Source organism: Herpailurus yagouaroundi, unplaced genomic scaffold (assembly GCF_014898765.1).
Source record: "Herpailurus yagouaroundi ecotype Mexico unplaced genomic scaffold, PumYag 162, whole genome shotgun sequence".
Classification (NCBI taxonomy): Eukaryota; Metazoa; Chordata; class Mammalia; order Carnivora; family Felidae; genus Herpailurus; species Herpailurus yagouaroundi.
Genome location: NW_024412403.1, coordinates 34701 through 62637, shown reverse-complemented (window position 1 = coordinate 62637; position 27937 = coordinate 34701). Strand labels below are relative to the sequence as shown.

At 38.5% G+C, this 27937-nt stretch overlaps 1 protein-coding gene across 3 annotated transcripts in view; it reads right to left on the bottom strand.

The window, feature by feature from the left end:
- LOC121035824 (aryl hydrocarbon receptor-like) overlaps positions 1-27937 on the bottom strand; it is a 65977-nt gene that overhangs the window by 24917 nt on the left and 13123 nt on the right. For all 3 annotated transcript variants that reach the window (XM_040483653.1, XM_040483652.1, XM_040483654.1), the window contains exon 3: positions 26774-26895. In XM_040483653.1, the coding sequence (XP_040339587.1) occupies positions 26774-26895 (122 nt within the window). The remainder of the gene's footprint in view (positions 1-26773; positions 26896-27937) is intronic.

The following is a 27937-nucleotide window of genomic DNA, read 5'->3' as shown; positions in this document are numbered from 1 at the left end:
TTCTGAGGAAACCTTACTGAGACCTGGGAACATGGGGTCATCCTAGGTTGTAAAAATGTAGACAATGGTCTTATTGTTACCATAGAAAAGTTTATTTACATTGCAAATGGTTAGAGTAAGAACTCATGAACCTTTCCAAGGCTTTTATCCTTCTTTTCAGGAGGGGAGGGTAACAGCTTGTGTTTAGTTTTTTTTCTATGTTTTAAAAATTTGATTTAATTAGTTTATATCCAAGTTAGTTAGCATATAGTGTAACAGTGATTTCAGGAGTATATTCCTTAATGCCCCTTACCCATTTAGTCCATCCCCCTCTCCCACAACCCCTCCTGCAACCCTGTGTTCATTCTCCATATTTAAGAGTCTCTTATGTTTTGTCCCCCTCCCTGTTTTTATATTATTTTTGCTTCCCTTCCCTTCCCTTATAAAGTCCTCATATGAGTGAAATCATATGATATTTGTCTTTCTCTAACTGACTAATTTCATTTAGCATAATACCCTCCAGTTCCATCCATGTACTTGCAAATGGCAAGATTTCATTCTTTTTGATTGCTGAGTACTACTCCATTATATATATATATATATATATATATATATATATATATATATATATATACACACACACCACATCTTCTTTATCCATTCATCCATTGATGGACATTTGGACTCTTTCCATACTTTGGCAATTGTTGATAGTGCTGCTATAAACATTGGGGTGCATGTGTCCCTTCGAAACAGCATACCTGTATCCCTTGGATAAATACCTAGTAGTGCAATTGCTGGGTTGTATGGTAGTTCTATTTTTAATTTTTTGCATTCCCACAAGCAGTGCAAACATCTTTGCCAACATCTGTTGTTGCTGGAGTTAATAATGTTAGCCATTCTGACAGGTGTGAGGCGGTATCTCATTGTGGTTTTGATTTTTATTTTCTTGATGGTGAATGATGTTGATCATTTTTTCATCGTCGGTTGGCCATCTGGATGTCTTCTTTGGAGAAGTGTCTATTCATGCCTTTTGCCCATTTCTCCACTGGATTATTTGTTTTTTGGGTGTTGAGTTTGTTAAGTTCTTTATAGATTTTGGACACTAACCGTTTATCTGATATGTTGTTTGCAAATATCTTTTCCCATTCCATCGGTTGCCTTTTAGTTTTGTTGATTGTTTCCTTCACTGTGCAGAAGCTTTTTATTTTGATGAGGTCCCAATAGTTCATTTTTGCTTTTGTTTGCTTTTGTAAGAAGTTGCTGCGGCCAAGATAAAAGAGGTTTTTGCCTGCTTTCTCCTCGAGGATTGTGATGGCCTCCTGTCCTACATTTAGGTCTTTCATCCATTTTGAGTTTATTTTTGTGTATGGTGTAAGAAAGTGGTCCACGTTCATTCTTCTGCATGTCGCTGTCCAGTTTCCCCAGCACCACTTGCTGAAGAGACTGTCTTTATTCCATTGGATTTTCTTTCCTGCTTTGTCAAAGATTAGTTGGCCATATGTTTGTGGGTCCGTTTCTGGGCTCTTTTCTGTTCCATTGATCTGAGTGTCTTTTGTGCCAGTACCATACTGTCTTGATGATTACAACTGTGTAGTATACGTCGAAGTCCGGGATTGTGATGCCTCCTGCTTTGGTTTTCTTTTTCAAGATTGCTTTGGCTATTTGGGGTCTTTTCTGGTTCCATACAAATTTTAGGATTGTTTGTTGTAGCTCTGTGAACAATGCTGGTGTTATTTTGATAGGGATTGCGTTGAATATTTAGATTGCTTTGGGTAGTATTGACATTTTAACAATATTTGTTCTTCCTATCCAGGAGCATGGAATATTTTTCCATTTGTTTTGTGTCTTCTTCAATTTCTTTCATAAGCTTCCTATAGTTTTCAGTGTATAGGTTTTTCACCTCTTTGGTTAGATTTAGTCCTAGATATTTTATGGTTTTCGGTGCAATTGTAAATGGGATCGATTCCTTGATTTCTCTTTATGTTGCCTCATTGTCGGTGTATAGGAATGCAACCGATTTGTGTACATTGATTTTATATCCTGCAACTTTGCTGAATTCATGGATCAGTTCTAGCAATTTTTTGGTGGAATCTTTTGGGTTTTCCATGCAGAGTATCATGTCATCTGTGAAGAGTGAAAGTTTTACCTCCTCCTGGCTGATTTGGATGCCTTTTATTTCTTTGTGTTGTCTGGTTGCAGAGGCTAAGACTTCCAATACTATGTTGAATAACAGTGGTGAGAATGGACATCCTTGTCTTGTTCCTTACCTTAGGGGGAAAGCTCTCAGTTTTTCCCCATTGAGGATGATATTAGCATTGGGTCATTCATATATGGCTTTTATGATCTCCAGGTAAGATCCTTCTATCCCTACTTTCTTGAGGGTTTTTATCAAGAAACGATGCTGTATTTTGTCAAATGCTTTCTCTGCATCTATTGAGAGGATCATTGTGTTCTTGTCCTTTCTTTATTGATGTGATGAATCACACTGATTGTTTTGTGGATATTGAACCAGCCCTGCATCCCAGGTATAAATCCCACTTGGTCATGGTGCATACTTTTTAAAATGTATTGTTGGATCTGGTTGGCTAATATCTTGTTGAGGATTTTTGCATCCATGTTCATCAGGGAAATTGGTCTGTAGTTCTCCTTTTTAGTGGGGTCTCTGTCTGGTTTTGGAATCAAGGTAATGTTGGCTTCATAGAAAGAGTTTGGAAGTTTTCCTTCCATTTCTACTTTTTGGAACACCTTCAAGAGAATAGGTGTTAACTCTTCCTTAAATGTTTGGTAGAATTCCCCTTGAAAGCCATCTGGCCCTGGACTCTTGTTTTGGGGAGATTTTTGATTGTTAATTCGATTTCCTTACTGGTTATGGGTCTGTTCAAATTTTCTATTTCTTCCTGTTTCAGTTTTGGTAGTGTATATGTTTGTAGGAATTTGTCCATTTCTTCCAGATTGCCCAACTTATTGGTGTATAATTGCTCTTAATATTCTCTTATTATTGTTTTTATTTCTGCTGCGTTGGTTGTGATCTCTCCTCTTTAGTTCTTGATTCTATTTACTTGGGTCCTTTCCTTTTTCTTTTTGATCAAACTGGCTAGTGGTTTACCAATTTTGTTAATTCTTTCAAAGAACCAGCTTCTGGTTTCATTGATCTGTTCTACTGTGTTTTTGGTTTTGATAGCATTAATTTCTGCTCTGATCTTTATTATTTCCTGTCTGCTGCTGGTTTTGGGTGTTCTTTGCTGTTCATTTTCCAGCTCTTTAAGGTGTAAGGTTAGGTTGTGTATCTGAGACCTTTCTTCCTTCTTTAGGAAGGTGTGGATTGCTATATAGTGTCCTCTTATGACTGCCTTTGCTGCATCCCAGAGGTTTTGGGCTGTGGTGTCATCATTTTCATCGGCTTCCATGTACTTTTTAATTTCCTCTTTAACTTCTTGGTTAGCCCATTCGTTCTTTAGTAGGATGTTCTTCAGTCTCCAAGTATTTGTTACCTTTCCAAATTTTTTCTTGTGGTTGATTTCGAGGTTCATAGCGTTGTGGTCTGAAAATATGCACGGTATGATCTCAATCTTTTTGTACTTACTTAGGGCTGATTTGTGTCCCAGTATGTGGTCTGTTTTGGAGAATGTTCCATATGCACTGGAGAAGAATGTATATTCTGCTGCTTTAGGATGAAATGTTCTGAATATATCTGTTAAGTCCATCTGGTCCAGTGTGTCACTCAAAGCCATTGTTTCCTTGTTGATTTTCTAATTAGATGATCTGTCCATTGCTGTTAGTGGGGTGTTGAAGTCCCCTAGTATTATGGTATTATTATCAATGAGTTTATGTTTGTGATTAATTGATTTATATATTTGAGTGCTTCCACATTATAGCATAAATGTTTATAATTGTTAGTTCTTCTTCGTGTATAAACCCCTAATTATGATATAATGCCCTTTTCATCTCTTGTTACAGTCTTTATTTTAAAGTCTAGATTGTCTGATATAAGTATGGCTACTCTGGCTTTCTTTTGTTGACAATTAGCGTGATAGATGGTTCTCCATCCCCTTACTTTCAATCTGAAGGTGTCTTTAGGTCTGAAGTGGGTCTCTTGTAAACAGCATATAGATGGATCTTGTTTTCTTATCCATTTGGTTACTATATGTAATGATTTTGATTGGAGGGTTTAGTCCATTGATGTTTAGAGTGAGTACTGAAAGATTTGAATTTATTGCCATTATGTTGTTTGTATGGTTGGAGTCTGGGGTGTTCGCTGGTCCTTTCTAGTGTTTGTTGTTTTCGGTATGTATGTATGTATGTATGTATGTATGTATGTATGTATTTTTTCCTGTTTTCTCCCCTCAGAGAGTCCCCCTTAAAATTTCTTGTAAGTCTCGTTTACTGGTTATAAACTCCTTAAATTTTGTTTGTCTGGGAAACTTTTAATCTCTCCTATTTTGAATGACAGTCTTGCTGGATAAAGAATTCTTGGCTGCATATTTTTCTGATTCAGCATGTTGAATATATCCTGCCACTCCCTTCTGGCCTGCCAAGTTTCTGTGGATAGGTCTGCTGCAAACCTGATCTGTTTTCCCTTGTAGGTTAAGGGAAAAAAGAACTTTTTTTCCCCTTGCTGGTTTCATGATTCTTTCCTTGCCTGAGTATTTTGTGAATTTGACTATGATATGCCTTGTTGATGGTCGGTTTTTGTTGAATCTCATAGGAGTCCCCTGTGCTTCCTGGATTTTGATGTCTGTGTCTTTTCCCAGGTTAGGAAAGTTTTCCACTGTGGTTTGCCCACATAACACTTCTACCCCTTTTTCTCTCTCTTCATCTTCTGGAACCCTATGATTCTGATGTTGTTCCTTTTAAATGAGTCACTGATTTCTCTAATTCTTAAATCGTGCTCTTTTGCTGTAGTCTCCCTCTTTTATTCTGTGTCATTATTCTCCATAAGTTTGTCCTCTATATCGCTGATTCACTGCTCTGCCTCATCTATCCTTGCCGCCATGGCAGCCATTCGAGATTGCAGCTCAGTTATAGCATTTATTTCATCCTGATTAGCGTTTACTTCTTTTATCTCCTCAGAGAGGGATTCTAATCCATTTTCGACTCCAGCTAGTGTTCTTATTATGTGATTCTAAATTCTGGTTCAGGGGCACCTGCGTGGCTCAGTTGGTTAAGCATCTGACTTCAGCTCAGGTCATGATCTTGCCATCTGTGAGTTCGGGCCCCACGTCGGGCTCTGTGCTGACAGCTCCGAGCCTGGAGCCTGTTTCAGAATCTGTGTCTCCCTCTCTCTCTGCCCCTCTCCTGCTCATGCTCTCTCTGTTTGTGAAAAATGAATAAACCTTAAAAACAATTTAAATTCTGGTTTAGACATCTTGCTTGTATTTGTGTTAGTTAAGTCCCTGGCTGTCATTTCTTCCTGCTCTTTCTTTTGGGGTGAATTCCTTCGTTTCATCATCTTGAAGCAAGAAAAGGAATTAATGAGGTAAAAAATTAAAAAAATCTTGCTTGTATCTGTGTTAGTTAAGTCCCTGGCTGTCATTTCTTCCTGCTCTTTCTTTTGGGGTGAATTCCTTTGTTTCATCATCTTGAAGGAAGAAAAAGAATTAATGAGGTAAAAAATTAAAAAAAATTAAAATAAAAAAATTAACAACAACAACAACAACAACAACAACACACACACACAAATCAAATAAATGATGCCTGGGACGCCTGGGTGGCGCAGTCAGTTAAGCGTCCGACTTCAGCCAGGTCATGATCTCACTGTCCGTGAGTTCGAGCCCTGCATCAGGCTCTGGGCTGATGGCTCAGAGCCTGGAGCCTCTTTCCGATTCTGTGTCTCCCTCTCTCTCTGCCCCTCCCCCGTTCATGCTCTGTCTCTCTCTGTCCCAAAAATAAATAAAAAACGTTGAAAAAAAATTAAAAAAAAAATGATGCTAGATCCTAGGTGTGTTTTGGTCTGGGTGTTGAAAGGGGCTTGATAGATTAGAGAAAAAAGGGGAAGAAGAAAAAAGGAAATTGTCTGAAAATTTGAAAAAATAAATACACTGAAATAGAATAAAATGAAATGATGGAAGTAAAATAGAATTTGAAAAATTTACATAAAATAAAGTTTAAAAACATTAAATATATTTTAATAAAAATTGAAAATAAAGACAGAATATTTCTTTCTGTATTCAAGAAAAAGAAAAGAAATGAAAAAGAGAGGGAAAAAAAAAAGAAAATTGAATAGGTGGACCAGCAAACAGACTGAAATACGATTGAAATTACTTGGTTTTCCATAGAAGTCAAACCATGAAGCGCATTATAGTCTGTAAACTAAGCAGGTGGAGAGACTTGTGTTCCTGAAGAGCAAGGTTGGCCCAGTTAGGCAGGGCTTAGTGTAATGGCTCCATCCTCCATTAGTTTTTGCTGCTTAGCTTACTGGGGTGGATTGTTGTGGTGCTTGTAGGTGGTATATGCACATGTGCAGGAACGGTGAAAATGGCATCACCCAGCTACCAGGTCTCTAGTATTGGAATTCTGTTCTCTCTGATCAGCAATTGTGCACCCATGCTTTGTCTCCGGCTTCTGTCCACTCCCCACTTTTACACTGTCTGTGACCAAGCCCCAGGCAGCACCTCCCTCCTGGATTTTATCTCAGATGTAGCTATGTTTGCTGACCCCTCACTTCTGAGGGACTGCGGCTTTGACCTGTTCTGACCCTCTATGGAGTGTCTCACCAAGCAATGGCTGGGTGCTGGCTGCACCCAGGAACGTTCGCAGGACCATGCTGCTACCGATGCCCAGAGACTGCGGCTGGTGCCAGCCTGCCCCAGAAAAAGTTCACGCGATTATGTATCAGCAGCGTTTCAGGGATTATGGAAAATTACAACACACATCTGGCACCAGGCTTCACCCTTAATGACCTTGTTCCAGCACCAGCAAATCTGGTTGTTCTCCTGGGTCCACTTGGGTCTTTGCCTGTGTGGGGGCCACACAGCCTCTACCAGATGTCCTCCCCACAGGGGAACTGCCTTTCCCCTTGTGGCCTGAAGACCCCTGGACTCCACTCTGCTCCTGGGGGTTCGTCCTTCTCACCAGAGCACCTCCAGGTATTGAGCTGTGGAGTTTCAGACTGCACCCCCCATTTATAGAGTCTTAAAGGAATTTAAACACTCTCCTTTCTCCTCTCTCCTTCATTAGTTCAGTCCCTGCGGCTATTTACACTTTTCCACTTTCTCTCCAACTGCTTTTGCGGTGGGGGGGGGGGGTGCTTTTCCCATATTCTCCCCCACTGTTTCCATTCTCTCTCCACAAGCAAAAACAGCTCCCTGCCCTCTGTGGCTTCTCTCTCCCCCAGTTCACCTCTCCACACCATGTACCTGCTGAGTTCTGTGGTTCTGGTTGTGCAGATTGTTGTGTTAATCCTCAAATCAGTTTTCTAGTGTGCAGGATGGTTTAGTGTTGGTCTGGCTGTATTTCATGGATGCAAGATGCAAAAAAACCTTCCATGCTCTTCCGCCATCTTGGCTCCTCCCAACGGCTTGTGTTTAAATGCCTAAATTAGTATTTTTGCATTCCTTGCCCATAATACAGGCTCAAAAGAGTAGACTAAACTCCACTTTTATCTCATTGCCTAAGAGCAAGGAATGGGGGCTCAGGAGAACCACATGATTATTGTTTGCTTGTGAGTAAATAATAGTTAATCTGTTCTGCTCCAGAAATCTCATGTATGCATTCAGGATTGTGGAAATAAAGGAACACCAACCAAATGAGAAAAGCAGAGGCTATTTATTCAGAGCTTGCTGCAGCAAGGGAGTCAGCCATGGTCACTTGAGTTTTAGCAGAGACTCAAAGGCAGAGAGAGGAGTAGGAAAGCTTCCTAGTGGAGAAAAGGGATGGCTTTAGATGGGGCTTGTTTGGAGGCTGTTCACATGGGGAAGCTGGAGATGCCTAACTAGAGGCAGGGCCTACTATGTGACTGGTCAGGGGAGCATGTTGGCTTTCTTTCGATGGTTGTAAGTTAGAAGGAGGGAGAACAATTAGGGAAGCTGTCAGTTATTCATCAAGTCCTGGCCATTCTGGGCCGATTGTTACAGAAATCATTGTCCTGCTTCCTGAATGCTACTAGAGATAGCAGTCTGATTTTCTATAAGTCTTACTGAAAGTAGGCTTGCTTCTGGGATAAATGTTTATTTTAGACAAGGGTTTGGTTTCCTGGGAAGGCTGCTGTAGGTTGTGAGTCAAAGTTCTATTTTTACATATGTCCTGAGCATTGTCTGTTTGTATATTCAGTCTCCTAGGATAAGTGTAATAGGGTTAATGAAAGAGTAATAGTCTCTCTTCCTGAGTAAGATCTAAGAAGTGATTATTTGGTGAGTCTAGCCAGAGGATTCCTGTGACCTGTCACAGTGTTTTCTCAGTCCAGAGAGGGTAGGAGAGCATAAATTATCCTGAACCTTGAGGAGACTAGTGGTCAGGAATAAGGAAGCCAGAAGGGACTGCATGGATGCATGTCCAGAGAACAGGAGGGAACAGGAGCCCCTCAGAAGTTGCCGGCATAGACAACTCTGATGAGATACCTTCTGCCCCTCAAACTTTAATGCTATGCATGTCCCCATGCACTTAGATCAACTTCAAGAAAGAGAATAGGGAATTCATGAACTGACAGAGGCTTCAAGTATTAAGTTTTAGAAAAACAGAGGGAGCTATGGTTCTTGCACACCTCAGTTTGTGACCTGAGATAGTCATTCACACTCATAATGATGATGATGATGATGATGAGGAGGAGGAGGAGGAGGAGGAGGATGACGACGACGACGACAATGGTAATAGCAATGCTGCTGGAGAACATCACATTCTCCTTTCTCTTTATTACAGTGTTACTATCTATCATTGTTTTGGTTACTTTCCATCTACTCTCAAACTCTTTACTCTTCTCATGATTCATGGAGTTCAAGTGGGCAAATTAGAAACCTCTTAACAGTCAACTTTCTGCCTCCTCTATGTCTGTGCCCTCACTTTTTCCCACTTTACATTCATGACCATGGATCTTAAATGACCTCTGATGCTACTTAAAAGTCCTGTTAGGTTCTCTGTTCCATTCACTCTTTCATTCTCTTAGGTGACTATTTCACACCTTTCCTCTCTTCTCAAATCTCCAATACCTCTTTTCCTGTCTCACTCTCTGTCTTGCTTCCTGTTGCACTGAAAATAAAAAGCAATCAGAATAAAATGACAAGATTCCCCCCCCCTTCCTGTCTACTTTTATTTGGGTCTATATTCTTTGCATTCCCCCTTGTTACAGTGGGCAAACTCTTCATCTTCCAAGCCAAGCCCAACCTTTCCACACACTGGTACACTAGATCCTACCCACACTTTCTCAGGCAGTTCTAAATAATACAAAAATATGTCTTAATACTCTGTTATTTCTATGGAATGGGAAAAGGGAAATTCAAACAATTGAGCAGTTCTTATATAGGAGATGTGAGAACAATGCAGATTATAAATGTGGTATTTAAAAATAACTCTAGACATTTTTCAAGTAAATAAAGGATGACAGTTTAGGAAAAATAAAATAACATACTTCTGTCCTGTCTTACAGGATCAAGATATAATATCCAGCAGAGGGCTGCCTTAATTTATGAACTTAAAAAAAACTCTGACTATCCTATTTCTCCTTGGGAGTAGTATTAAGTGGCACCAATCTGCGTACAACCCTTTTGTTTTTAAATTGATGTATAAACACACAGAGAAATGCACACACATTAAGTGTATAGTTTGATGAGTTTTTGGCAAATGCATTCATTTTCCTTACCCAGATATAGAATATTTCCACAATCTCAGAAAGTTCACTTGTGACTCTTTTCTAGTCAGTCTCTACCTCTCTTCATTCCTAATGAGGTACCCACTATTGTGATTTCTATCAACATATATTAGTGTTGCATGTTTTCTAATTTCATATAAATGGGTATAGTATATGTTCTTATGCCTGCTTTTTTCATTTGACATAAGGTTTTTGGAGGCTTATGCATGTTGAATGTATCAGTGATTCCTTCTTATTGTTGAGTAGTATTCCATTACACAAACATTCCATAATTTGTTTTTCCATTCTCCTGGTTTATAAGAATTTGATTATGATGATTTGATTATGATTGATTATAATTTGGGTTCTTTCGTATTTATCTTGCTTCAATTTAATTGTGTCCTTATGGCTCTGTGGGTTGATACTTTTCATCAAAGTTGGAAAAATTTCAACCATTATTTATTCAAATATTTTTTCTACACAATCTTTTCCTGTCTTCATTTCTTTTGTAACTCCAATTGCATGTATACTAGACGGCTTGTTAGTGTTCCAGAAGTTACTGAGACAATTTTAATTTTCTTCTATATTTTTTATGATTCAATGAGGATGCTTGCCATTGACTTGTCTTAAAATTCACTTACCTTTCTTCTGCTGAATATAATCTGTTGTGAGTCCATCAACTCATTTTCTATTTAGATATGCTATGTTTTCAGTTCTAGAATTTCTATCTGGTTCTTTTTTATAGTTTCTATTTTTTTTTAATTTTCTTATGTTACTTTTTATGTCCATCTTTCCTTTTAAATCACTGAGCATATTTACAATAGCTATTCCAAAGTGTTCATCTGTGAATTGCAGCTTTGGTGTCATATCTAGATTTGTGTCTTATTTTTTATTCTTAATTATGGGTCATATTTCTGTTTCCTTGTATGTCTAGCAGTTTTTGACTCCATGCTGGAAATTATGATGCCACTTTAAAAAATGTTGATTCCAGACCTTCTGAAAGGTGTGAAGTGATATCTCATGGTAGTTTTGATTTGTATTTCCCTGATTATGAGCGGTGTTGAATGTATCTGTTGGCCATCTGCTTGTCTTCTTTGGAAAAATGTCTATTCATGTCTTCTGTCCATTTCTTAAATGGATTAGTCATTTTTTGGGTCTTGACTTTGATAAATCTTTATATATTTTGGATACTTGCTAACCTTTTATCAGATAGGTCATTTGCAGAGATCTCATAACATTCCATAGGTTGCCTTTCAGTTTTGTTGGTTGTTTTCTTCACTGTGCAGAAGCTTTTATATTGATGAACTCCCAATAGTTTATGTTTTCTTTTGTTTACCTTGCTTCAGGATACATATCTAGAAAAAAATTGCCAAAGATGTCAGAGAAGTTACTGCCTGTGCTTTCTTCTAGGATTTTTATGGTTTCAGGTCTCAGGTCTCACATTTAGGTCTTTCATCCATTTTGAATTTATTTTTGTGTATGGCGTAAGAAAGTGGTCCTGTTTCATTCTTTTGCATGTTGCTATCCTGTTTTCCCAACATCATTTGTTGAAGAGCCTACGTCTTTTCCCATTGGATATTCTTTCCTGAATTGTCAAAGATTAATTGACTGTATAGTTGTGGGCTCGTTTCTGGGTTTCTGTTCTGTTCTATTGATCTATGTGTCTATTTTTGTGCCAGTAACGTACTGTTTCATACTATAACTTGAAGTCTAGAATTATACCTCCAGCTTTGCTTTTCTTTTTCAAGACTGCTTTGGCTATTCAAGGTCTTTTGTGGTTCCATACAAGTTTTTGGATTGCTTGTTCTAGCTTTGTGAAACATGCTGTTGGTATTTTGATAGGAATTGCATTAAATGCGTAGATTGCTTTGGGTAGTATAGACACTTTAGTGATAATTGTTCTTCCAATCCATGAGCATGGAATATCTTTCCATATCTTTGTGTCTTCTTCAATTTCTTTCATAAGTGTTTATAGTTTTCAGAGTACAGGTCCTTTACACCTTGGTTAGGTTTATTTGTAGGTATCTTATTACTTGGGGGTAGAATTGTAAATGGGATTGTTTTCTTAATTTCTTTCTGCTCTTTCATTATTGGTGTATAGAATTACAACGGATTTCTTCACATTGATTTTGTATCCTATGACTTTACTGAATTTGTGTATCAGTTCTAGCAATGTTTTGTGGAATCTTTTGGGTTTTCTATATAGAATATCATGACATCTGCAAGAAGTGAAAGTTTGACTTCTTCCTTGCTGATTTGGATGCCTATTGTTTATTTTTATTGTCTGATTGCTGAGGCTAGGACCTCCAGTACTATGTTAAATAACAGTGGTGAGAGTGGATATCCCTATCTTGTTCCTGACTATAGAGGAAAATCTCTCAGTTTTTTCCTATTGAGGATGATATTAGCTGTGGGTTTTTTCATACATGGCCTTTATGATGTTGAGGTATGTTCCATTTATTCCTACTTTGTTGAGGGATTTTATCATGAATGGATGTTGTATTTTATCAAATGCCTTTTCTGCATCTATTGAGAGGATCATATGATTCTTATCCTTTCTTTTATTAATGTGGTATATCACATTGATTGATTTGTGAATATTGAACCATACTTCAGCCCAGGAATAAATCCCACTTGATTATGGTGAATAATTATTTTAATGTACTGCTGGATTCAATTTGCTAGTATCTTGTTGAGAATTTTTGCATCCATGTTCATCAGGAATATTGGCTTATAGTTCTCTTTTTTAGTGTAGTCTTTGTCTGGTTTTGGGATCAGGTAATACTGGCCTCATAGAATGAGTTTGGAAGTTTTCCTTCCATTTCTTTTTTCTTTTTTTTTTTTTTTTTTAGCATTTTGAGAAGAATAGGTATTAACTGTTCTTTAAATGTGTGGTAGAATTCCCCAGTGAAACCATCTGGCCCTGGACTTTTGTTGGAAGATTTTTGATTACTGATTCAATTTCTATGCTGGTTATCTGTCTGTTCAAGTTTTTGATTTCTTCTTGTTTCAGTTTTGGTAGCTTACATGTTTCTAGGAATTTATCCATTTCTTCCAGATTGCCAAGTTTGTTGGCATATCATTTTTCATAATATTCTCTTATAATTATTTGTATTTATGGTGGGAATTTTGTTATTTTTCCTCCCACGTTTGTAATTTTTAATCCTTTCTCTCTTCTTTTTGATCAGTCTAGCTAGGGTTTATCAATTTTATTTAATTTATCAAAGAACCAGCTGTTGGTTTCATTGATCTGTTCTACTATTTTTTTTTGTTTCTATATCAATTATTTCAGATCTAATCTTTACTATTTCCTCTGTTTTACTGATTTTAGGCTTCATTTGTTGTTATTTTTCTAGCTCCTTCAGGTGTAAGATTAGGTTGTTTATTTGAGATTTTTCTTGCTTCTTGAGATAAGCATGCATTGCTATATACTTCCTTCTTATGACTACCTTTGCTGCACTCTAAAGGTTTTGGACCATTTTGTTTTCATTTTCATTTGTTTCCATGTATTTTTTTAAAAAATTTCTTCTTTAATGTCTGGTTGACCCATTCATTCTTTAATAGGATGATCTTTAGCCTCCATGTATTTGTGGTCTTTCTAAATTTTTTCTTGTGGTTGAACTCAAGTTTCATAGTGTTGTGGTCAGAAAATATGCATGGTATGATCTCAATCTTTTTGTACTTGTTGAGGCCTGATTTGTAGCTTAGTATGTGATCTATTCTGGAGAATGTCTCATGTGCACTTGAAAAGAATATGTATTCTACTGCTTTAGGTTGAAATATTCTGAATATATCTGTTAAGTCCATCTGGTCCAGTATGTCATTCAAAGCCATTGAATCCTTGTTGATTTTCTGTTTAGATGATCTGTCCATTGCTGTACATGGGGTGTTAAACTCTCCTACTATTATTGTATTATTATAAACTAGTTCTTTATATTTGTTATTAATTGCTGTATATATTTGGGTTCCTTCAAGTTGGGGGCATAAATATTTAGAATTGTTAGATCTTCTTGGATAGTTAGTTCCCCTGTATTATGATATAGTTGCCTTCTTCACTCTTGTTACAGTCTTTGGTTTAAAGTCTAGTTTGCCTGATAAAAGTATTGTTACTCTGGATTCTTTTGATGTATATTTGTATGATAAATGTTTCTCCATCTGCTCACTTTCCATCTGTCGGTGTCTTTAGGTCTAAAATGCGTCTCTTGTAAGCAGTATATAGATGGATCTTGATTTTTTTATCCATCTGATACCCTATATCTTTTATTGGAGCATGTAGTCCATTTACATTCAGAGTGATTATTGAAAGGTATGGATTGAGTGCCATTGTGTTACCAGTAGAGTTGGTGTTTCTCTGATGCCCTCTGGTCCTTTCTAAGCTGTCAGCACACAGCCCTATGTGGGGCTTGAACACAAAAAACATGAGATCATGACCTGAACCAAAGTTGGATGTTCAACCGACTGAGCCACCAAAGCACCCCTGATTTTAGTCTTTCTTTCCCACTCCAAGAGTCCTCTATGATATTTCTTGCAGGGCTGGTTTAGTGGTCACAAACCAGGGCTAGTTTTTGTTTGTGAAACTCTTTATCTCTCCTTCTATTCTGAATGGTAGCTTTGCTGGATAGAGTATTTTTGGCTGCATATTTTTCCCCTTCTGCACATTGAATATATCATGCCACCCCTCCTTGCCTGCCAAATTTCTGTGGAGAGATCTGTTGTGAACCTTATTGGTCTTCCCTTGTAAGTTATGGACTTCTTTTGTCTTGCTGCTCTTGGGATTTTTGATTTCTATATTTTGCAAATTTAACTACATTACGTCTTGGTGTTGGCCTGCTTTTGTTGATTTTGATAGAAGTTCTCTGTGTCTCCTGGATTTGGATGTCAGTTTCTTTTCCCAGATTAGGGAAGTTTTTAGCTGTCATTTTCTTGAATAAACCTTCTGCTCCCTTTTCCCTCTCTTCTTCTGGGACTCCTATGAAATGGATATTATCATGTTTGATGGAGTCACTGAGTTCCCTAAGTCTACTTTCATTTGTAGATTTTTCTTTCCCTCATGTTCAGCTTTATTATTTTCCATAATTCTATCTCCTATATCACTTATTCATTCCTCTGCTTGCTTCTTTCATCTTTGTAGTCATTACATCCAGTGGTTTTGGATCTTGGTTATATCTTTCACTTCAGCCTGATTGGTTTTTAGCTCTTTTATCTCTGCAGTAAGGGTCTCCATGATGTTCTCTATGCTTTTCTCAAGCCCAGCTAGGGTTCTTATGATTTTTGCTTTAAATTCTGGATCAGACATATTACTTATATCTGTTTTGATTAGATCCCTGGCTGTGACCATTTTTTCTTTCTTTTGGAATGAATTCCTCCATCTTGACATTTTGTCTAGGTCTCTGTCTTCTTCTTTGTGTTAGGAAAGTCTGTTATGTTTCCTGCTTCTGAGAGTAATGGCTTTATGAAGAAGAGGTTATATAGTTTCTGGGACGTGGTGTTTCAGGAAGTGTCTCTGGTGTGTGCTGGGTGCACTCTGGGTGCTGCTGTGTTTTGGCTGCTGTATTCCTCCTGTCAGTCATCTGCAGTTTCTCCTTGCCTACAGTGGACAGTGTTTGTATCTTAACCAGAGTGCCGTGAATCTTTACTAGGTGTGCTCTAGTCTGCTTGTTAAAAGAGACCTGATGCTATTTCCACTAGAACTGAAGTTCGCGTAACTCTCTGGTTGGTAGACATGGTGTATGTGAGGGTTTGTGCTGGTCTTCTAAGGGAGGGGCCTACTGCACTGGTCGCTAGGCACACTTACCAGAGAAAAGCAGTACCAGCAGAGGTAAGGGCAGGTGGTACTTGGTGTAAGCAGGCTAGGCAGCAAGTGTTGGTGCTGTGCTGTTTACTGAAGTTGGTTTATGCTGATGTATGGGGGAAGGAAATGGTGCCAACCCATTCCTCTGTCTCTGGAGAGGGGAGTTTGTTCTCACGGCTGTCAGAGAAGCACTTTCAGATAAGCGAATAAATTCCCCTCAGGCGATCACAGGCATTTTTCAGATCACTGTATTCACACACTCTCTTGGTCACTTTCCTGCCTAGAGCAGTGCAGCATACCTTAGGCTCTATCCCAGCCAGGTCAGCTAACTTTTAAACTTCCAAGCTTCAGGGACCTAGTGTGGCTGGGACCTGTGCTGCTCCTTTGGGGGCTGAGCTTGCTGCGCTGAGACTGATGCAGGTTTGGCCCAGAAAGGAAGTCGTGCCATAGTGCAGGGGTGTGGAGTTTGAAGCAAGCAGCCTAAACAGCCAGCCTCCTGGTTAGTTGCCCTTAGCAGGTGTCTCTGAGCCTATGCTGAGAGGTGGGGAGGGAAATGGCAACCATAGGTTCTTTTGTCCCCAGAGAGGCAATGGCACTTCTCACAGATGCACTCCAAAAAGAATGAACAGTCTCTTCCTATGCCACTTAGGTGATCCTCAGATTGGGCAGGCTGCCCCAGGGTTGCTTGCCTGCCTTCTCTCAGGAGTAGGGCAGCGGCCTCGGATCTCTATCCCAGCAAAGCCTGGGGTCCTCTGAAACTCCAGTCTTTTGAGCCCCGCTGGCTGCAAAGACACAAAATGCATCCCCACTCATTTCCCCTCGCCAATGGCTTTGGGGAAGTGTTCTTGTGCTTATCCACGTGTGCTTCACTCTCTCTAGCTTTTCTCTGTGACCAGGGATCCTTTCCCTCTGCAGCAAACACTATCTGTTTCTCCCCCAAACCACATCTCCACACTTCCTACCTTCCTCAGAGTTGCCTCTTCTCTCCCTCTAGTTGTGCAGTTTGTTCTATCAATTCTAGGTTGATTTCTAGAGTATTCAGAATGATAGTTAGCATTCAAGGGAGGAGGCAAGCCTAGGGTCCTCCTACTACACCACCATCTTAGCGCCCCCCCCCAATTCATTTTATATGATCTCTCCTGCAAACTTTCTGAACTTGTTTTTAGTTTTATTAGCTTTGTACTGGATTCCCTAGGTTTTTCTCATACAACATGATGTCATCTGCAAATTGAGGTAGCTTTACTTTTTCCTTTTCTGTAGGGATGACTTTAATTTCCTTTTCTTGCCTAATTTCCCTAGAACCTCCAGTACAATGTTGAGTAGAAATGGGAGAAAAAACATAACTTGTTTTTTCCCTGATCTTAGACAGCATCTTTAATCTGCAACTTTATTTATTTTTAAATGTTTGTTTATTTTTGAAAGAGAAAAAGCACGAAAAGGGGTAGGGGCAGGGGAGGGGCAGAGAGAGGAGCACAGGGGATCCAAAGCAGGCTCTGCACTGACAGCAGCTAGCCTGATGTGGGGCTTGATCTCATGAATCATGAGTTCATGACTGGAGCCAAAGTTGGTTGTTAAACTGATTGAGCCACCCAGGTACCTTTTAGTCTGCAACTTTAAGTGTGATGTTTACTTTGGCTTTTTTTGTAGTTGTCCTATATCAGGTAGAGAAAGCACTGTTTTAATGAAAGAGTATCAGATTTTTGTTACATGAAAGAGTATCAGATTTTTCGTAATGCCTTTTCTCCGTCAGCTGAGGTTATCATGTGGTTTTTGTCCTGTATTCTATTAATATGGTGTATTTTATTACTAGATTTGCACATGTAAAACCAACTTTGCTGTTCTTGGGCAAATCTCACTTGATTCGGGAGTTTAATCTTTTTTTGTATGTTGGTTAGATTCACTTTACTAGTATTATGTTGAGGATTTTTGCATGCATATTCCCAAAACATATTACCCTGTGGTTTTCTTTTCTTGTAAAGTCTTCTTTCTTGTAAAGAAATGCTCCTTCTATTTTTGCTTTTTTTTTTTTTTAGAAGAGGTTGTGAAAGAATAGTGTTAATTCTTCTTTAAATCTTTAGTAAAAATCACCATGATGCCACCTGAACCTGAGATGCTCTGTCTGGGATATTTTAGATTTACTAATATGATCTCTTTACATGTTATAGTTTTATTCAGATTTTCTGTTTTGTTTAGTTTGTGACTCGCTAAGAACTTGTCCATTTCATATAAGTTTTCTAGTTTGTTGGAATACAGTTGCTCTAGTATTTCCTTATAATCCTTTGTATTTCTGTACAATCTGTAATGAGGTCTCCTTTTGTATTCCCAATTTCAGTAATTTGAATTCTGTCCTTTCCCCCCCTTGATCTAAGTAAAGGTTTGTCAATTTTGTTTATCTTTTCAAATAACTGTTCTATGGGACTTCTGTATGGTTTTTCTATCCTCTATTTATTTCCATTCCAGTCTTTATTACTTCCTTCCACTGCATGCTTTCATTGTAGTTTGCTCTTCTGTTTACAATTTCTGAAGGTGGAAAGTGAGATTATTCATTTGAGATCTTTATTTTGTTAATATAGGCATTTATAGCTATAAATGTTCCTCAAAGAACTGCCTTAAGAGCATTTGATTAAGTTTTGTTGTATTACTTTTGTTTTCATTCATCTGGAAGTATTTTCTAATTTCTCTTGTGATTTCTTCTTTGAGTCATTGGTTGTTTAGGAAAGTGTGTACTTTGTAAATATTTTTAAATAGTCCTTTTGTTATTGATTTCTAATTTAAGTCCAATGTAGTAGGAGAACTTTTTCCCCCAGTGCTTTCAACTGCTAGAAATTAAAAAGATGTATCGATTATATAAAATTTTATTTTATTATATATGTATTTTTTCCTTATGATGTGCCTTTCATTCCTGTCAATTATTCATTCCATAGCTGAAAACCTATATTTCTCTCTCCCCTTTACCCATTTTGCCCAACTGCCCAACCCCCTCCACACTGGCAACCCTCAATTTGTTGTATGTATGTATAGGTCTGATTCTGCTTTTTGTTTGTTTATTCATTTATTTCTGTTTCCTTTTTCTTTTCTTAAATGTTTATTTATTTTGAGAGAAAGAGCGAGAGAGCAAGGGAGGGGCAGAGAGAGAGAGGGAGAGGAAGAATCCCAAGCAGGCTCTGTGCTGTCAGTGCAGAGTGCAATGTGGAGCTCAATCCTATGACCCATGAGATCATGGCCTAAGCCAAAATCGAGAGTCGGACAGTTAACCGACTGAGCCACCCAGACACCCCTGTGCTTTTTAAGATTACACTTTTAAGTGGAATCATATGGTATTTGTCTTTCTTAGTCTGACTTGTTTCATATAACATTACACATTCTAGGTCCATCCGTGTTGATTCAGATGGCACAATCTCATCTTTTTTATGGCTGTGTAATATTCCATTGTATGTATACACCACAATTTCCTTATCCATTTGTCTATTGGTAGACCCTTAGGTTGCTTCCATATCTTGGCTGTTGTAAATACTGCTGCAATAAACATAGGGATGAATATATCTTTTCGAGTTAGTGTTTTTGTTTTCTTTGGGAAAATATCCTATGGTGGAATTATTGGATGATATGGTATTTCTATTTTTAATTTTTTGAGGAAACTTCATATTGTTTTCTGCAGTGGCTAGACCAATATACCTTCCCACCAACAGTGCAGGAGGGGTACTTTTTTTCTCCACATCTTTGTCAACACTTGTTGTTTCTTTCTTTCTTTTTTTAAAAATTTTATCCATTCTGGTTTTTTTAAAATTTTATCCATTCTGGCAGGTGATATCTCATTGTAGTTTTGGTTTGCATTCCCCTGATGGTTAGTGATATTTAGCATCTTTTCTTGTGTCTGTTGGCCATTTGTATGTCTTCTTTGGAAAAAGGTCTATTCAGATCCTCTGCCCATTTTTTAAATTGGATTGTTTGCTTTTTGGTGTTGTGTATGTTCTTTAGATATCAGAGACATCATTTGCAAATATCTTTTCCTATTCAGTAAGTTGTCTTTTTGTTGATGGCTTCCTTTAATGTGCCAAAGCCTTTTATTTTGTATAGTCCAAACAATTTATTTTTGTTTTTGCTTCCTTTGCCTTAGGAGACATTTCTTGAAAAATTTTACCATGGGGATACTTGGGTGGCTCAGTCAGTTGCGTGTCTGACTCTTGATTTTTGCTCTAGTCATGATCCTAGGTTTGTGGTATTAGGCCCCATTTTGGGCTCTGTGCTGAGCCTGGAGCCTGCTTAAGATTCTCTCTCTCCCCCTCTGCCCCTGTCCCTTGCTCACTCTAAAATTAAAAAAAAAAAAAGACAAGAAAAAAATACTATAATGGCCAATGTCTGAGAAATTACTGCCTGTATTCTCTTCAAGGATTTTTATGGTTTATGGTCTCACATTTAGGCCTTTAATTAGTTTTCAGTTTATTACTGTGTATGGTGTTAGAAGTGGTCCAATTTCATTCTTCTACAGGTAGCTGTCTGATTTTCCCAGAACTGTTTATTGAAAAGATTGTCTTTCCCCCATTGTATATTCTTGCCTCCTTTTTCATAGATTAATTAACCATATAATTGTGGGTTTTTTCCTGGGGTCTGAATTCTGTTCCATTGATCTATGTATCTATTTTTGTTCCAAATTAGAGAACATATTTTGTATGATTTTAACTCTTTTAAATTTATTGAGGCATGTTTAATGGTGGAATATGGTCTAATCTGGAAAATATTCCATGTTTGAGTAGAATGTGTATTGTCCTGTTGTTTGGTTGAGTGTTCTATACTGTTTGTTACATCTAGTTGGTTTATAGTATGGCTTAAGTGTTCAACATCCTTGTTAGTCTTCTATCTAGTTGTTTGTGTTTATTATTGCAAGTTGGGTATTAAAGTCAGTAACTACTATTTTTGAATTATTTATCCCTTTGATTATACCAGTTTTTACTTTATGTATTTTGGGGCTCAATTGTTAGGTGCATATATATTAATAGTTATTATATCTTTGGAATAGATTGGCCCTTTAATTATTATAAAATATCTATTTACCAGAGCAGCTGGGTGGCTCAGTTGGTTGAGCATCCAATTGACTCTTGACTTCGGCTCAGGTCATAATCCCAGGGTTGTGGGATTGAGTCACACATTAAACTCTATGCTAAGCATGTAGCCTGATTAAGATTCTCTCTCTCAGGGCGCCTGGTTAGGCTCAGGTCATGGTCTCACCGCTTGTGGGTTTGTGCCCCACATCAGGCTCTGCGCTGACAGAGCCTGGAGCCTGCTTCAGATTCTGTGTCTCCCTCTCTCTCTGCCACTTCCCTGCTCATGCTCTGTCTCTTTCAAAAATAAATAAACATTAAGAAAAACCTTAAAAAAAGATTCTTTCTCTCTGACCCTCTCTTCTGCACTCTCTAAAAAATAAAAGTAAGGGGCGCCTGGGTGGCGTAGTCGGTTAAGCGTCCGACTTCAGCCAGGTCAAGATCTCACGGTCCGTGAGTTCGAGCCCCGCGTCGGGCTCTGGGCTGATGGCTCAGAGCCTGGAGCCTGTTTCCGATTCTGTGTCTCCCTCTCTCTCTGCCCCTCCCCCGTTCATGCTCTGTCTCTCTCTGTCCCAAAAATAAATAAACGTTGAAAAAAAAATTTACAATAAAAAATAAAAGTAAGTAAATAAATAAATAAATAAAATATTTATTTCCAGTAATTTTTCTTGTGTTAAAGTCTATTTTGTCTCATATTAATGTAGTCACACCAGGTCTCATGGTTGTTGTTTGTATAGTATATTCTTTTCCACCTTTGCTTTGTATCTATTTACATCTCTGAATCTAAAGTGTATCTCTTGAAGACATATGGGAAGGATTATAAGAAATACAGCCAGATAGTCATTGACTTTTTATTGGATTGTTTAATCATTTACATTTAAGATTATTATTGATATTATGGGATTTACATTTGCTGTTTTGCTTTTTTTTCTGTGTCTCATATTTCTTTTGTTCCTCTTTTACTATAAGTTTTTATTCTAGTATAGCATTTCATTTATTTAATGTAATATTTTTGTTTTTTTTTGAGTTTGTTAAAAAATGGTTGCTCTGTGGCTTGCATATACATAACAAATTATCAGAATATACTTCATTTTATGCTAACTTAATTCCAATGAGATATAGAAATTTACTCCTATATATCTCTATTACCTTTCTTCCTTTTTGCTATATTTTAATGTATATTATAACTTTATATGATACAAATCTGTAATACAATGTTATTTTATTACTTTAACATTTAATGCATTTTATTTTTTAATGTTTATTTATTTTTGAGAGACAGGGAAAGAGAGAGAGAGAGACAGACAGGCAGAGAGAGAGAGAGACAGACAGAGACAGAGACAGAGACAGAGACAGAGCTGGGGAAGGGCAGAGAGGGAGACACAGAATCCAAGCTGGCTCCAGGCTCTGAGCTGTCAGCACTGTGCTCGACATGGGGCTCAAACCCATGAACACGGAGATCATGACCTGAACTGAAGTCAGACACTTAACCAATGGAGCCACTCAGGCGCCCTAATTTAATGCATTTTTAATCAGCTGAAAGAAGAAAGGAGAGCACATATATGTTTAAGGAGAATTACTTTATTAAACTTCTTGTTACCATTTCTGGTTCTTTTCAATTTTTGTGTATTTGAGTTCACATCTGATGTCATTTCCTTACTTCAGCACAAGTTTTCTCCCATTTTCTCTCACTTGCCTTCTGTATTGTTGTTATTGTAAACTATATTGCATTTCTGTGTGTTACAGGCTCAACACAATTTATATACTTGTTTGTTTCCCCAGGAAACTGCTTTTTAAAATAACTATATAGAAGAAAGAAGAAACATTATTTTGCCTTTTATAATTGCTGATAATTGCCTTATCAGTGCTGTTGTTTCTCACGTGGATCAATTGCTGTTGGATATCACTTACCTTCAGGCTGAAAAAGATCCTTCAGTATTTATCAAAAGGTGAGTCTGCTAATAGCAAATTCCCTGAGTTTTGGTTTATCTGGGAATATTTAGTTCACCTTCATTTTGAAATATAGTTTTGCTGATATAGGATTCTTGGTGGAAATGTGTGGGGTTTTTTTCTTTTTCTCTTTCAGCACTTTATGTCACTGCACTGTCTTCTGGCCTTCATGGTTTCTGATCACAAGTCAGTTGTTAATCTTGTGGGGGGTTCTCTTGTACATGATGAATCATTTTTCTCTTGGTGTTTGATTTTCTCTTGTCTTCATTTCAATATTTTGACTATGATGTGTCCAGGTGTGTATCTCTTGGAATTTATTCGACTCAGATATTTTTGAGCTTCTTTGGTGTGTACAGTAATGTTTTTATCAAATTTGTGAAGTATTAGGTCATCATTTTGTTGAATATTCAATCTGCTCCTTTTCCTCTCTTCTTTCTGTCTGGTACCCCCAGTATATGTATATTGGTGTGCATTTAATGGTATCCCATATTTCTTAGACTCTCTGTTCATATCGTGTGTGTGTGTGTGTGTGTGTGTGTGTGTGTGTGCGTGTGCATGTGTGTGCTGCAGACTGCATAATCTCTATCTATCTTCAAATCCTGCCATGATTCTTCTACCAGCTTAAGTATGCTATGGAGTCCCTCTAGTGAATTTTTCATTTCAGTTATTATATTCTTCAACTCTAGAATTTCCATGTAGTTCCTTTTATATCTCTCTTCATGGATATTTTGTATTTGATGAGACTTTGTCATCTTCCTTTAATTTTAAAAATTATTTCCTTTCATTCTTTGAACATATTTATAAAAACCACTTAGAAGTTTTATCTGGTATATTCAACATCGGGGTCACTCAAGGGCAGTTTCTATTCCCTCTTTTAGTTCTCTACATGAGTCACACTTTCCTGTTTCTTTACATGTCTCATGATTTATTGTTGAGAACTGCATCTTTAGGTAATATACTAACTGGATAATGATCTCCACCTCTCTTGTTTGCTTGTTTATTTAATGATCTGGATGGATTAGTTCAGTGAAGTCTAATTCCCTCACCCCCTGCAGCCTCTAATCTCATTCCCCGTAAGGCATAGCCTTGGGTATGTACATAGTCTTCCTGATCAGCAGATAGTGACAACAGTGTTTACCTTTGCAGTTTATTATCTCCTTCCCTGATCTCACCACTAAACTTCAAGCTGTTAGCCTTCACTAATTGTTAATGGGTTGCTATATTGTTCTAGATGATGGTCCAGTTGCAGTTGGACATTACAAGGGCAAGGTTTTGGTAGATTTTGAGACTTTTCTGACCCTGTGGCTCTTCCAAATTGTGTCTTTCCCTGATTTTCTCTGTTAAATTTTAGCTGGTCTACTATTTCACCCTCTTAATTGTGCGTTTTTAGAAAAATGGAATGATTTAAATTTGATTTGATCTTGAATGCCAAACATCTGAACGTGCTCCCACAAAATGAAGTCAAATATTTCTGTGAAAATAAAAGGAAACCTGTTTTTAAATCATGGAGCTGGGGGATCAGAGGGGGAGCTCTCATGTCTTACAACTCATCATCAATTGCAGAGCACAACAGGAAGAGATATATCTTGCAAGTTGATACTACTTTAGCTATTTTGCTACCAGCAGGAGGAAGAAAGATTTCCTCCTCCCCCCCACCCCCCGAACCAGCCTAGTCAGTAAGAGATGTTCAAATCTCAGCCTAAGACTGTCACACCCCAGCCAATGAGAAGTCACTATACTTCCAGCTCCCAGTTTATTCTAATGGACTTTCTGTTTACAGCATCCCCTTCCAATTTCTCCTTCTCCTCTGTAAAAGAGTCTCTTCTCTTTTGTTCTATGGACTTGCCTATGGTTTTTCAATAGATTTGTTTGTCCCAAATTGCAATTCCCTCTGGCTCCCAAGTAAACCTGTGTTTTCTGGTAAAACAGCTGACAGTTTATTTTCAAGGTAAATGTTACTCGGTGTCAGAAGTGGGATCCAGAAAAGACCCTCCCCTCCCCCACTCAACAATTCCTGGGGTGATGAGCAAAAGCCACTGGTATCCACAGAGCTACTTGAGCTCACTGCTTTCTTGGTGAACCTTGGAGTTTGAGGCTAAGTTTTCTTCTGGGTTTTGAGTTCTGCTCTCTCTCTCTGTTTTGATTTCTCCATGCTTTATTAAGGATCTGTGTTAAGGCCTTGCCCTCTGAGAGTACTCATTTGGACTTTGGTCCCACTCTTTTTTAGAACTAGACTTTTCCTGTTGAAATTGTGCCTGTTGGAAGTATGCTGACTTTGGTCCGATACCTTTGAAACCAGGCTGTTTCTACTGGAACTGTGCTGTTTAGGAATTTTCTTTGGTTTTAGGAAAAAGACTCTAATAAAACAGATCACAATCATCAAAATGCTTTGAGGGTTCCCCCTCCATTCTGGGTCCTCTGTCGATTTTATGTTTTAAAATCATGGCCCCCCTCATGTGCATTTCTAACTAAATATACCAACTTAACGGAAAGTAATATAGAACTTCAATGGCCAATATGGAAGAACATTTGATCTTCCCAATTTTTTTCTTATAATTACATTAGAAACCTTTGTCTGCAAACAAAACAAAACAAAACAAAACAAAACAAAAAAGTAAACAAACTGAATGGGATAGCTACTTTAATTGGTGCCTTGAGGGTACCAATTTTCAGGATTCTAAGTTTGCATCTTTGAAAAATACTGTTTCTAAATTAACTGAGGCAAAGGCGGCAGAGGGGGGTATAATTCTAGAATTTGACAGTATTAATCAAATAGCCAATGAGGTGAATTAAATGACCCTTTGAAATCTATTTGCTCCATCTCTTGTGGTTTAGCTGAGTCTGGAGACACTGATCATTTGTTCCTATTGAATCAGCTACCATCGTTCTTATGGACAAAATCTTCATCTGCTACTGGCAGAATCTACAGTGCACCTCCCATCAAGATTCAAAGAGATCCCTCAAAACCTCTCCCCAGAATTAATCAATAGCCTATAAAGAAAGAAGTCCTATAAGACATTATGACCATAATAGAAGATTACAAGGCTCAGAGCCTCATTATATGCTGCACTAGTCCCTGTAACACTCCTAATTTACCTGTGATAAAACCCAATGGCCAGGGATGGAGGTTTGTCCAGGACCTCTGAGCAATAAATAACACTGTAATCCTTCATTACCCTGTTGTTCCTAACCCCCGTGTGTTACCAATATCCATTCCTGATGATAGCAAATTTTTTTCACTGCAATTGATCTATGCAGTGCATTTCTTAGTATTCCAGTTGATTAAGGATAGCTAACATCTATTTGCTTTCACTTAGAAAGAATGGAAATACCTGGACAGTAATGCCCCAGGGCTTCACAGAGTGTCCTTACTTTTCACAAAACTTAAAAGCTGACCTGCATGCTATAGTTTTCTTCAGGCTTTACTTTGCCACAATGTGTAGATGATTTGCTTCTTAAACTTCTTCACAGGAAGACAGTATTCACCTGTTAAACTTTTTGGCCTTAAAGAGATATAAAGTCTCCAAAAATTTTTTCAGTTTTCTCAAATTCAGGTTTGATACTTTTGGCATCTGATCTGGGAATAAGGACTACATGTTTTCACAGTGTGTTCCCAGGAGTGAAAGACCTTAAGCATCACATCGTGCAACCTGGAAATTTTGTCTTTTGGAAACGACACTTCCAGAAAGGCTCTTTAATCTCATGGAAAAGGCCCTTATCAGGAACTGCAAATCATTGCTTGTGCCGCCAAACTCCAGGGAACAGACTCTTTGATTCACATGACTCATCTGAAGACAGCACCAAACCCCGACTGCACCTACACACCCCCTAGTGTCCTGAAAGTAAAGATTTCCTGGATCTGAAGCACACAGTCTTTGGAAAGACAGATTTCTGAGTCTTACAACCCCTGAGGCAGGCAGGGAAATGCAGCATCATCCTTGTGGGGAGAGTTGGCTGCTACTTGATTAGCAGGTGGCCATTAAGGACTGACATCCAGGGTTTCTGACTCTTCTCATGTGTGACTCCCACCCACATGGCACAATAGTTATAGAACTATGCAAAAAATGGGAAAAAGAGATATAGAATACTCTATTCAACCAGAAACGGTTCATGGCAATTAAAGATAAATTCAATAAGAGCTGAAACAAAATTTTTCTGGAAAACTCGGAGGCCTGATTCTGTTATAATTATAACCACTGACAGGGAATAGAGTTGGAAAATATCATACAGTACCTGAAGAAGCAAGTCCCCTTCAGGAAACAGTTCTGCATTGACCTGTGGAGAGGTATGCTCACTTCTTCCTGGATTCATGGGTGGGTCACCTGAGCAGTCTGCAATGCTGTCCTTTAGGATGGCTGAGGAAGACAAAGGTGGCATTGAAAACAAATATGTAATAATCTTGTTGGTATAGCTTGTGTTTGAGGAAACCATCTTAATAGGAAACAAACTGAGGGTTGATGGAGGGAGGTGGGTGGGGGGATGGGCTAAATGGATGATGGGTATTAAGGAGGGCATTTCTTCTGATGAGCACTGGGTGTTATAGATCAGTGATACATCACTAAATTATACTCTGGAAACCAATATTACACTATATGTTAACAAACTAGAATCTAAACAAAAATTTGGAAGAAATAAAAAAAAAATACATGATAGCTCTGAAATAAAGAGGGGGAAAAAAAGGAAAGCATCTTACAGCCTCAGAAGTGCCCATTAAGTGATCTGGTCATGATTCCTGGAAAGAAACCCAAGGGCTACTGGAGCTGCTCATGCTTGTTCAAGCCAACATCTAAGACAGAGCAGCTGTGAAAAGTCGAGGCTGCTTGAAATCAGAGGAAAGTCATTTGTACAGAGAGGTCTGCAAGTTGTTTTAAAAACAAGCTCATCACAGGGTTCATCAGAGAACCCTGTGGAAACTAGGGCACTCCTGCCTCTGTCTCTGGCCCGGGACCACTGGAGTGGCCTGCGTGCTAGAGACGTAGCTGGTTGTCTGGGGAAGATTAAGGTATGGGGCTGGTGCTGGGGAACGAATTCAACCCAAGAGCAGCCCCACATAGAGATAGCCTAGAAATAAGACATTCTTCTGTGAAGAATGAGGCATTTGGGCCAGGCCCAGGCTGGCGGGGATCTAGAATGCCCTCACACCTCCAGTTCTGCACCACTCTACAGAGGCATTCCATGTCTTCTCAGGATCCTGCACCTCCCTGCAAGCTGAGTGCTAATGTGCTCCTCCATCAGCAGAACAGTCCCAGCCAGGCTGTCCCCCAAGTTCCCACAGGAGTGTGAACAGTGGGTTCTCGTTCAGCCAGTTGTCTCTTTGGGACATGTGACTATGTGCTTCCCCTGCACCCCCCCCCCCCCCCCGCCCCCGCCACCATCTCCAGGTCTCCAGCAAAGTCT